At 41.8% G+C, this 12,277-nt stretch overlaps 1 protein-coding gene across 1 annotated transcript in view; it reads right to left on the reverse strand.

Annotated features, from left to right (window-relative positions):
- KIAA2012 (KIAA2012 ortholog) overlaps positions 1 to 12,277 on the reverse strand; it is a 115,980-nt gene that overhangs the window by 101,724 nt on the left and 1,979 nt on the right. Inside the window, exon 3 of the mRNA XM_029225674.1 lies at positions 85 to 244. Within this exon, the coding sequence (XP_029081507.1) occupies positions 85 to 244 (160 nt within the window). The remainder of the gene's footprint in view (positions 1 to 84; positions 245 to 12,277) is intronic.

A 12,277-nucleotide genomic window follows, 5' to 3' on the forward strand; every position in this document is an offset into this window, starting at 1 on the left:
CAGACCTTGATGGAAAACACACTCTCACACCAGAATGCGAGGCGGGGAGGCTCAAGGTGCACCTCCTCCCATGTCCCCACTGACCTGCACATTGGAGCCTGTACATGGTGTCAGGGGGCCACGTCCGCAGGAGGCCGCAGAGGTATCTCGTGGCTGAATACCCAGGCTGGATCTGCCATAGGCCCTGGCTCTCTGGTTGGCTTCGGAAGTGGAGGTACGGCTGCCAGGCTCTGTCCTGCTCTCTCTGTGGGGACACCAGTCAGGAAACAGCAGGGCTGCTGAGCTGGGAGCCTCCCAGTGATACAGGCTGGCTAGCACAATCCTCATCAGTAATCTGGGAGACTCCCGGAAGGTGCTGGAAGGCACCAGAAACGGATGCCTCGGCCAACAGACATAAACCAAGAGCCCACCAAGCAAAGCTCTGAAAGGCCCCTGTGGATTTGCAGTTGGAAGGAGAAGGAGAAATGAGAAATACCAGATCCCATCTTGAGATAGAACACCAGAAAAGGATAAAGAGCCTCAAAAGAAAACACATCATTTAGTTCAGCCTGTGGAAATCATTTTAGTATCTTAAAAAGTGGCCCCATATGAGAAAGCCAGGTCGACAAATCAGCATCAGCGTTCAATGTTTGCCGTATGAATAATGGGACAGACAAACTCTGTCCGTGTTCACGAGGAGCATGGCATTTTGAAAACATCTGGCTCTGCTGCATTTCGTTTCAGCCAGGGAGAAGTTTCTGGGAATCTACCTGCCAAAGTCACTATGCAAGACATCATGGGAAATAAATGTGAATAATAACATCTTACACTTGGCTAGGGCTTTATCTTATACAAATAATTTTCACCTCATTATAATCCTTTAAGGTGGACAAGTTAATATCATAACCACTTAAATGAGGTAGAAATTCTCTAAGGATAATCAGTTAAGCACAAGAATAGCAAACACGTGGTCCTTGTGTTGACATCTCTCCTCATCCCTGTTGTCCATGGCAGACATCACCAATCAATCACAGCACTCTTGACTGAAGAACTGATTGTGATCTGAGTCTTTGCTTTTTCTCTGGAGAAAAAGCGACAAATAAGGCAGATTGATAACTAATATATAAATTGACTAAAGGTAAAAAAAAAAAGCATGGCTTATTATTCAATTGGCTCTACTGTCTCAGAATTTGTTAATAAAATGAATGCTTGGAATCCAAGCACAGAGCATCACCTGGTCCTTGATGTCTGGACAGTTTATGTGGCAAGTACTTCAAGTACAAAAAGAGCCTGAAAAACTCAGCGCCACGTAAATCTTGAAGCTTTTTCCAGAGGACATGAGAGAGGGAGTTGTAGGGAGGGCAGTGGACACAAAATGACTTAAGTTCTTTCACTCACTCCATTTTTTCATTTGGTCGTGCAATAAAAATTTGTTGAGCACCTTCTACGTGCCAGGCACTGTGTTAAGCCCTGGTCTATGGAGCCACTAGATCCAAGGCTTTTTCTGGATGAACTGGAACTTCATTTCCTCCTGTAAATCTTTGCTTCCAATGACTTCCCTCTAAATGTGATAAAACCAAGCCTCCTCTGAGATGCTGTGGCCCTGGTGCAGGTGGCATGACACCCTGTCTGATCTGGATAAGAGCCCCTTGTTTTTCAGTAGGGGGCACTTCTGAAGCACCTGCTTGGTTCTGTAGCTTTGCTCGGCCACTTGCTCAATGTGGAGGGAGTTGCTGAGAAGAATTAGGGAATCCCTTATCCTGGAATTTGGCACATCTAGATACATTTTTGCCTTGAGTTTGAAAGCTGATCTTGGCCACTGTATTAGTTTCTTATTGCTGTTTAACAGATTACCGTACACTTAGTGGCTTTTTATTATTATTATTTTTTTCGGCCGCGCTGTGTGGCTTGCGCAATATTAGTTCCCCGACCAGGGATTGAACCTGGGCCCCTGGAGTGAAAGTGCTGAGTCCTAACCACTGGGCCACCAGAGAATTCCCTCCTTAGTGGATTTTTTTTAAAAATACATTTATTTATTTATTTATTTATGGCTGCGTTGGGTCTTCGTTGCTGTGCACGGGCTTTCTCTAGTTGCAGCAAGGGGGGGCTACTCTTTGTTGCGGTGTGCGGGCTTCTCATTGCGGTGGCTTCTCTTTTTGCGGAGCACAGGCTCCAGGCACGCAGGCTTCAGTAGTTGTGGCTTGTGGGCTCTAGAGTGCAGGCTCAGTAGTTGTGGTGCACGAGTTTTGTTGCTCCGTGGCATGTGGGATCTTCCCAAACTGGGGCTCGAACCCATGTCCCCTGCATCGGCAGGTGGATTCTTAACCACTGCGCCACCAGGGAAGTGCCCTTAGTGGCTTTAAATGATACAAGCTTGTTATTTTACAGTGCTGGAGGTCAGAAGTTTGAAATGGGTCTCACAGGGCTAAAATCAAAGTGTTACAGGGCTTTCTGGAGGCTCTAAGGAAGAATCTGTTCCTTTGCTTTTTCCGGTTTCTAGAGGCTGCCTGTGTTCCTTGGCCTGTGACCCCTTCCTCCATCTTGAAAGCCAGCAACATTGGACTGAGTCCTTCTCATGCTGCCATCTCTCTGGTTCTCTCTTTTGATTCCGTCTTCCCCTTTTAAGGATCCCTGCGATTATACTGGGCCTGCCCTGATAATCCAGTATAACCGCCTTGTTTTAAGGCCATCTGGTTAGTAATCTTAATTCCACCTGCAACCTTAATTTCCCTTTGCCATATAACCTCGTATATTCATAAGTTCCAGCAATTAGTTTGTAGACATCTTTGGGGGGCCATTATTCTGCCTACCACAGCTTCTTTAAGTTTTTTTTTCTAGTTTTCTGGTTCCTGTTCGTAATTTCTCAAATTATGCCTGTGAAGTTGGTTCATAAATTTCACATCTCATTGGATTAACTGAAGTACTGCGGGAGGCCGCAGGCCTGCTTAGGTTACCAAAAAGCTCACTCAGGGTTAAATCTATTCACTCATTTCCAACATGTAGAATAATAAGTTAAGTGGAAAAAAGCAAGGTATTAGAAAGAATGTATAGTACAACTACAATCCCATTAAAGTTTATTTTATAAATGTATAATCATGGTGGAAAGACTGGAAGAAAATACATTAAAATTCTAATAACAACAGTATTAGGGTGTTGGGCATAAGATTACAGATAGTTTTTTCTTCTCTCTTTTTTTATGGAATCAAAATTTCAGTAAAATAAATTATAAATGGAAAACACGTTAAAAATTAATGTATTTTATTGCACCCACCACCCTTGCATACATTCTCCATATTTTTCTATTCCTTCTCCAACATTATCCTGAACCTCTAACCACCAAAATTACTCTAAAACATAAAAGGAGGCAGAAGGGAGCCAGGAAGGGAGTTTCTGGAACAGGGAAATAAACGATAGCAGGAGGTTGGCTACCGATGGTTCCAGACTTCTCAGGCCTGCCTTGGATTTGCTAATCAACCCCAGCTTTTGGTTCTTCTGAAATGAGTAATTAGTGTGCACAGAGGCGTCTCTTATCCACACTCCACCGGGAATGCTTCCTCTAACGAGGGACTAGCTCTGGCCTACCAGCTCCCTGGTGCTCCCCCGGCCTCCATGTGCAGAGGGGCAAAGGGGCGCCCATGCATCTGTCCGCAGCCCCACACTGGCTGTCATGGCCACCCCACCTCGGTCCTGGCAGGCAAGGGTTTTCAGAAGGTGGAAGGAGCCCATGTGGGCAGTACTCCTGCCCAGCAGATACGCGGTGGCAGGGTGCCAGTGTCCCCAGGAAGACAAGAAATGCCCAGATCGCCAGCTGTCATCGTACCACAGAGGGTGGGCACCCTTTGTGTGCAGGAGTCAACAGAGAGGTAAAGAGAGAAATCCAGCTCTCCCAGGGCTGGCAGGCAAAGCCCTCTGTAGTTTGACCCCACCCACTTCTCCAGGTAAGAGCCACACCTGTCTAATTACTCTGACTTTGCCCACTCTCCCCCCCTGGGCTTTCACTGACCTATGCCTAGAGGGCCGCGCTCCATTTATTTTTTACCACAAGACTCAGCTCAGATTCTACCTCCTCCACGACGCCACTCTAGATTTTCCTAGTAGGAAGCAATCTCAGTCTCTAGCATCTTTATACTTTGACAGCATATTAATAAATTATAGTCTAGTTCCTCTCATGGGCCGCCTTGTATCAGGTATCGCAGGAGCACAAATCTGCCTACCTGACCACATTGTACACCCAGCCCTACTGGGTAGAGGTTATGACCTCCCACCGCCACACCCTGGCAACTAATATGTTCATCTAACAACTATCTGTTGAGAATTTGCCATGTGTCAGGCAATGTTCAAGGCACTGAGTATTTAATAACTATTCAAGATGTTAGCTTAATGGAATAGAAATCCCCCAAATGTCTGTACTTTCCTGCTGACCACCTGTACCTTGAGCTGCCCACTCCAGTCAGAAGTCCTTCTCTCTGGAGGAGCATAGCTGGTGTCTCTTGCCCCTTGGTCAGGCTTGCCGGAGTTAGTGTGCCCTGGCAAAGGCCAAGCCTTATTAGAACAGAGGGTAACCACCATTGTTGTTGCACCTGTGCAGGTGTGCCTGGAGCCAGGCTTGGGGCTGCCAGGTGAGTGCAACCAGAGTTGAGGTGAGGGTGAGGTGGGAGGGGAGAGATGTGTGTCCACTTGCAGCTGTGCCTGAAAAGTCTTCTCAGCCCCAGCCTGACTTTAATCAGCCTCGTGTAAACACTGCCACTTTCAGCTAGCCCTTTTCTCTGCAGGTTTAATTTCTGAGAGTCTGTACAAATGATACTATCTCTCCCACATATCTTTGGTGGCCATATGTTCCTGAGTATCAAGCCATTAAGAAGAGAATCATAAAGTGGTCTGAATTTTCCCATAGTTGCAATGTTGTAACAGGGTTTGATTCTCAACCAAACCATTTAGCATCAAAGATTTGACCAGCCATATGTCACAAAAGCAAAGAAGATACAACAACTAGAAATGAAAACAGAAAAAATTAAGCTTCAGTTTCTTTAAGAGCTCAGTCTGCTTCAGTCTGAATCCTGGCTCCATTACTTACTAGCTGTGTGGCTTTGGGGAAATTACTTGACCCATCTGTGCCTCAGTTTCCTTATCTGTCAAATAAGGATGATAAAAGTACATACCCTGCCTGCAAAAATAAATGAAGTTGGATCCTTACCTTGCATCATAGACAAAAGTTAACTCAAAGTAGAATAGACTTAAGAGCTAAAACTATAAAACTCTTAGAAGAAAACGTAGGAGAAAAGCTTCACAACATTGGATTTGGTGATGATTTCTTGGATATGACACCAAAAGAATAGGCAACAGAAGAAAAAATAGATAAGTTGGACTTCATGAAAATGTAAAGCTTGGGACTTCCCTGGCAGTCAGTGGTTAAGACTCCGTGCTTCCACTGCAGGGGGCACGGGTTCAATCCCTGGTGGGAGAAGTAAGATCCTGCATGCCATGTGGCCAAAAAAAAAAAAAAAAAAGAAAGAAAGAAAATGTAAAACTTTTGTGCATCAAAGGACGCTAGCAGGAGTGAAAAGGCAACCCACAGAATGGGAGAAATTATTTGCAAATCATATATATCTGATAAGGGATTAATATGCAGAATGTATAAAGAACCCTTACAACTCAAAAACAAACAACCCGATTTTAAAATGGGCAAAGGACTCGGATAGACAATTTTCCAAAGAAGAGACACAAATGGCCAATAAGCACATGAAAAGATGCTAAATATTACTTGTTACTAAGGTATACAAATCAAAACCACAATGAGATACCGCTTCACACCCATTAAGATAGCTATTATTAAAAAAACCCACAGAAAATACAAGTGTTGAAGATTTGTAGAAATTGAAACCCTTGGGCATTGCTAATGGGAATGTAAAATGATGCAGCGACTATGGAAAACAGTATGGCGCTTCCTCAAAAAACAAAAAATAGAATTACATATGATCCAGCAATTCTACTTTGGGTATATACTCAAAAGAATTAAAAGCAGGGACATTGACAGGTATTTGTACATCCAGGTTTATAGCAGCATTATTCACAATAGCCAAAACGTGGAAGCAATTTGTGTCCATCAACTGATGAATGAATAAACAAAATGTGGTATATATACGTAGTGAATCATTATTCAGCTTTAAAAAGAAAGGAAATTCTGATACATGCTACAATATGAACAAACCTTGAAGACATTATGCTAAATGGAATAAACCAATTACAAAATACTGAAAGGATAACTATTATTTCACTCATATGAGGTACTTACAGTGGTCAAATTCATAGACACAAAAAGTAGAATGATGGAAAATAGGGAATTACTGTTTAATGGGTAGAGAGTTTCAGTTTTGCTAGATAAAAATGTTTTAGAGATGGATGGTGGTAATGGTTGTATAACAATGTGAATGTACTTACTGCCACTCAACTGTATACTTAAAATTGATTAAAATGGTAAATTTTATGTATATTTTACAACAATAAAAAGTACACATAAAGTTGTTGTGAGGATTAAATGAGATAGTAAGTATAAAGTGCTTAGAATGGTGATGGGTACAATAGTATTACTTAAGTGTTAGACTATTACTTAAGTGTTAGCCGTTATTGTAAATATTCTCTATCTAGTGGTTATACAAGGGAACCAATGGATGAAATACATAAAGCCAAGCCTACTGGATCATATATATGGCTTACTTGAACATGTTACCTAACGACCCAGATTGGTTTTAATGAAAATCTGATTTGTGTAATAAAGGATTTTAAGGGATGTGTTAGAAGACCAAGATCCCTTTAAAAAAATACTGTTAAAGCAGGAGAGATGTTTCTTTTCCCTGGAGCATGTGGAATCTTCAAAATTAGGCCCTCTAGGGACTAAAAGTGGGGCTTTGGACTCAATTGTCCAGGCTCCAATTCTAGCTCCACCACTTAGATGTATAATTTGGGGTAAGTTAATTAATTTCAAACCCCCATTTTTCCTACTGCAAAATGGAAGTAATGGTGGCACCCAGCTCATTAGCTTGTGCAGATTGGGTGTGGTTATAGAGATTAAATGCCTGGCCTACACCAAGCACTCAACAAGTGTTAGCTATTGCTGACAATACCTTTGACCTCATCATTACGAATGACCATGATTCTCTCCTGATCTTTCCTACTTCTAGGTTTATTAAAGGCTCTAAGTACAACTGCTCAGGAGCTGCTCAAATGGAGCACACTTGGCAGAATGAGTGCAGTCAAGCCACTCTTTCTCCCCTTGCTGCTTTGGTACCTCTTAGAACCTTGCTGACAGCCATCAGAGCACTTCGTAGGGACACCATCAAACCAGTAGCAGGTAATTGATTAGGACTTGCAAAGGGAACTTTGTCTTCCTGATCTTTGGCTGAAAGGATAATTTATTATTCTTCCTATTTTTCTATATCTTTCTATTTTGTATAATGAGCTGATGTTATGATTAGAGTGGAAAAATAAACTTTATTCAAAAAACATAACTTATCACAATATTACTTGATAAAATAGTAGTCTGAAAGTGCCTTCATGGGTTGTATATTGACTGAAAACACCAGCTAAAGAGTTAAGCACCTTGAGTACTGAGATGTGGGGAGAGATTAGGCAGTATGGAATCAGTGGAACAAGGTTGACAATACTCTTAAATGTAATCACACTTATAAGGGAGATGGCAGATGCAATACAATCTCGGTTGAAACCAGCTATTGTAAACTGAATCCTGTTCATGCTTCAATGGGGTAAAGAAATGGGATGCTCTGTGAACTGAATTTTTAAAACATATTATTTCGAATACATTATTTAATCAATGTACCATGTTGGACATGTAAAAAATATCACCGGATTTGCAAAATTTTAAAAATATAAGAATAAGAAATAGGAAAACAATGTGAGAATTGTTTAAAATTTCCAGTGATTTGAGAGGTACTTGAGGTTTCTGCTATGCTTCAAAAGCATCATTATGAGTATCATTTAGATACTACCCCAAATTATGGTTATTTAGATTTCATAGCTATTTGATTTTTAAATATGTGATGGGAAGCTGGACGAATTAGAGGCCTCAAGAAGAATGTTTTTAATTTTGGGAATGTTTGTACCGTATTTCCTTCTGTTTTAAAAAAAAACAAACAAGCAACACATCTGTGTGTATCTAGAAATGTAAGAACTCTGACATCTAATCTCTCGATTTAGCGCATTTATCTTTGCTCATTAGGAAGTTGGGCCATCAAGAAAGTTAAAGAGTAGGTGTGTATTGAGCTATAAAATGAAACCCAGATGGATTGCCACATGCATGTCATTAGATCCATATGTAGAACTGGAGATGGTGTGAGATGTTTTAAAATTTTAATTCACCTTCCTGCGACAGCCTTGATTGTCACAGGTCTGAGTGGAGCCAGCGTTGTGTAGGTTTCCTGGTTCACAGTTTAGCCAGGAGAGATCCTTCTGTGAGCAGCGCTACTCTATTGGTTACCCAACCTCCCTTTTATTCCCCTCCCCACTTTGGCTCTTTTACTTTGAGTGTGGTGTTTTTAACTCTTGGACTATACTATTTGGACGAAGAAATACTGATCCCGAGGAACAGATGGTGTGGTTATTGCGGGGCTCCGTTTGCAGCTCTATTCTGTTTCCCACCTGGCTCTCTAGGGTTAACCTGGCCTTCCCTTTCATTGTCTACCTCCTTCGAAGTCATAGTTTTGTTTTGTTTTTCTGGTTTTTTTGGATAGGTAAGAAGTGGATTTACTTAGAGAGAAACACTCCATAGACAGAGTGTGGGCCATCTCAGAAGGCGAGAGGCACGGAAATATGGCATGGTTAGTTTTTATGGGCTGGGTAATTTCATAGGCTAATGAGGGGAAGGATTACTTCAACTATCAATATTTTGGGGAAGGGGTGGAGATTTCTAGGAATGGGGCCACCACCCACTTTTTGATCTTTGATGGTCGGCCTCAGAACTGTCATGGTGCTGGTGGGTATGTCACTTAGACAAATTTTTTATTTTAAAAATTCCATGACTTGAAAAAAATAATGTTTGGTGAAAAGATATGTATGAATAAAAATATGACTTATAGTCCCATCACCCATGGTTAAATTTTGATGTGTATCCTCCTTCTTGTATAACTAATTTTTAAAACTTGGGATTATATTCGAGAGGTGATGTTTTGTACACTGTCTAGTTTCGAATGCTGGTGTAATTATCTATGTGGCTGTATAAATCTTGAGTGAATTACTTGAACTTTCTGTGCTTTAATTTCCTTACCTTTAAAATGGAATAATAATAGTACCTACCCCTACAATTGATAGAAAGCATACTGAGTTATGCAATGGAAAGCACTTAGAACAGTGGCAGGAACATAGTAAATACTCAAAAAATGTTAATGAACTTTGCTATTTTTAATATGAATACTATTTTATAACCTGCTTTAAAAAAATACAGTATATTTTCTCATGTAATTCATGAGTAATACATGATTTTATTGCCTGACCCCCAAATCCATTGTATGACTGTACTTTATTTAATCACTGTTCCACTGTTGGACATTTATTATTTTCAATGTTTTGTATGGTAATAAATAACCCTGTAGTAAACATTCTTGTGTGTAAATCTTTGGCCACATCTCTGATTATTTCCTAAGGCAACTTCCTAAAAGTAGAATGCTAAATCAAAGAGTATTAGCCCTTTTTAGGTTTTTGCCAAAATGCCCTCCAGAAATGTCATGTGAATTTGTACTCCTAATGTATGAGACATCTCATTTCCCCATAGCCGTCCCAGCACTGGATATTATGATTTTAAAAGTTTCTTGCCAGGCTATAATTTTCATAATCAGATGGTGCTCTGTAGTTTCCAAAGCTCTCCTCTTCTGAGGTGTTCATTGTCTTTTTTTAATCAATTTATTTATTTATTATTTTTGGCTGTGTTGGGTCTTTGTTGCTGCGTGCGGGCTTTTTCTAGTTGTGGCGAGTGGGGTCTACTCTGTTGTGGTGCGTGGGCTTCTCACTGTGGTGGCTTCTCTTGTTGTGGAGCACGGGCTCTAGGCGTGCGGGCTTCAGTAGTTGTGGCACGCAGGCTCAGTAGTTGTGGCTCGCAGGCTCTAGAGCGCAGGCTCAGTAGTTGTGGCGCACGGGTTTAGCTGCTCCGCGGCATGTGGGATCTTCCCAGACCAGGGCTCGAACCCATGTCCCCTGCATTGGTAGGCAGATTCTTAACCACTGTGCCACCAGGGAAGCCCGTGTTCATTGTATTTAATTCCAAATCCCTCTTGAGTTTTTTTCCTCCTATTTTAATGTACCACGTCCTCTAATCTTAAATTCCTGCCTTATTACTATTCCAAACTTTTTCTTTCCTTTCTGATTTCCTCACACCATTTCCCTTCTACTCACTTGGAGTGAGACTACAGTGTTCTGTTTGTACAGTTACATGTTGTAAATCTGGTAGCTAGATACCTCAGGAAGACAGGAACTTTTTTTCATGGAGCCCAAGTCTAACTAAAATTGGAGCCATTCCCCAAACAGACGCATCTACTTTATAAAGTAATAAGATCACTGTTGCCTGGAATATTTAAGCCCTATAGACAAGCATCTGAAAGCTGTGGAGGGTATTCTTGCTCTGGGCAGTAAGTCAGCCTACATTATCAGCGTCCAGACAGGAAAACAGAAACCACTCTAAATATTTAAGCATAGAAGGAATTTAATTCAGGTAATCGGTTACACAAGTGAATAGAGAGCTCAGAAGCCAAAAAGATGTTGAGGCAACACTGAGATTAGTAACATCAGGAAGCCAGTCTGACCCCTAGGTGAAAGGGCAGAGTGAGGAGCTGGCAGGGTCACCTGGAGGAACCTAGAGCTACAACGGCCCTGCTTGTCTGTTGGGAGCTGGGCCACAGAGGTGATACGGGTGCTTCTCACCACTACAGGTAGAATGGGAGGGGAGAAATACCCGGGCTTTTTTCTTCTCCCTCTCCAGTCTCCTTCCAGTGTCTTCCAATGGCAAATTCAGTTAGAAGCCAGTTGACACAGATGTTTGTGGAATTATATGCAGCCTGTGGTCAACCCCACTGTGATGCAGAATAGAGTAAGGTAAGGGTGAGGAGTGGATGTGAGGGCAAACATGCCAAGGCCTTCCAAGTCCATGGACAATAGGGTGGAGTGCAAAGCATGCTGGCCCTGGAGAGTAGGCAGTCTTGGGTTTGAATCCTGGCTCTGTCATTAACTAGCTCTGAGACCCTGGCCAAATCACTTAACTCCTCCGAGCCTCATTTTCCTCATCTACAAAAGGGGGCAAGAAAAACTATATCTCACGGGTCATTGTGAAGATTTAATGAAATAATAGCTGTAATGTAATACTAAGCATTCAACAACAATTGGTTTCCTTTCATCCAAGAATTTATGATTTTTAATACAAAGAGCAGTTGGGCATTTGGTCAAGGTCATTAAGCTTCTTTGTATTTTGAAAGAAGGAAAAGGAGCAGAGGAACTTTCCTTTTGGAAACTCTGCCTTGGTGGGGTGGGTGATAAATTGCTCAATAATGATACTGGGGGATGATCTAAAAAACATTGACGGTATCATGCATGATCGATTCATTCATTTCACAAACATTTATAGGTACTCACTTTTTTCTGGAAACTAAGATTTAGATGTGGCTCCTGCCCTCAAGGAGATGGTAACCATTGGACAAAGAGATGACTTGCAATGTATGATGGTATGGGAATGCTCACAGAGGAGGGAGTGATGGGATAGCTCTGTCTAGGGAAGTGGGAGAGGCTTCAGTGGGCGATGACATTGGAGTTGTGTTTTGAAGGATGAATAGGAGTTTTCCAGATATAGAAACATGTGCAAAAGTGTAGAGTCACAAAAGGGCATGGGATGTTAGTGGAACGGTAAGCTCTTCACATGGGTGGGGCCTTGAGGGGTCCATAGTCATGGTGGTGGCTAGAACAAGTTGCAGATACGGCTAGAAATGGAAGAGAAAGCCAGTGCTTGAAGCGCTTGGTACAAGAAGTTAACGACTTTATCCTGTGGGGAATGAGAAGCCAGCAGAGACTTTTAAACTAGGGAGTCACCCACCATCTATAAGCTAGAATTTCACGAAGTGACACATTGTCCCAGCCTCTCTCATGGCCTCAACCATAGGGCTGATGCATGTCATCATATAAAGCAGGGGCCATGTACACATCTCATAAGACATTAGAGCATATGAATCAGAGAAATGAGAACAGGGGTTTCCCCTTAATATTAAGTTCAGAGTGGAAAAAGTCATTAACTTATCCAGCAGATGCTGAA

Source organism: Monodon monoceros, unplaced genomic scaffold, assembly GCF_005190385.1.
Source record: "Monodon monoceros isolate NGI ecotype Baffin Bay Population unplaced genomic scaffold, NGI_Narwhal_1 Super_Scaffold_16, whole genome shotgun sequence".
NCBI lineage: Eukaryota > Metazoa > Chordata > Mammalia > Artiodactyla > Monodontidae > Monodon > Monodon monoceros.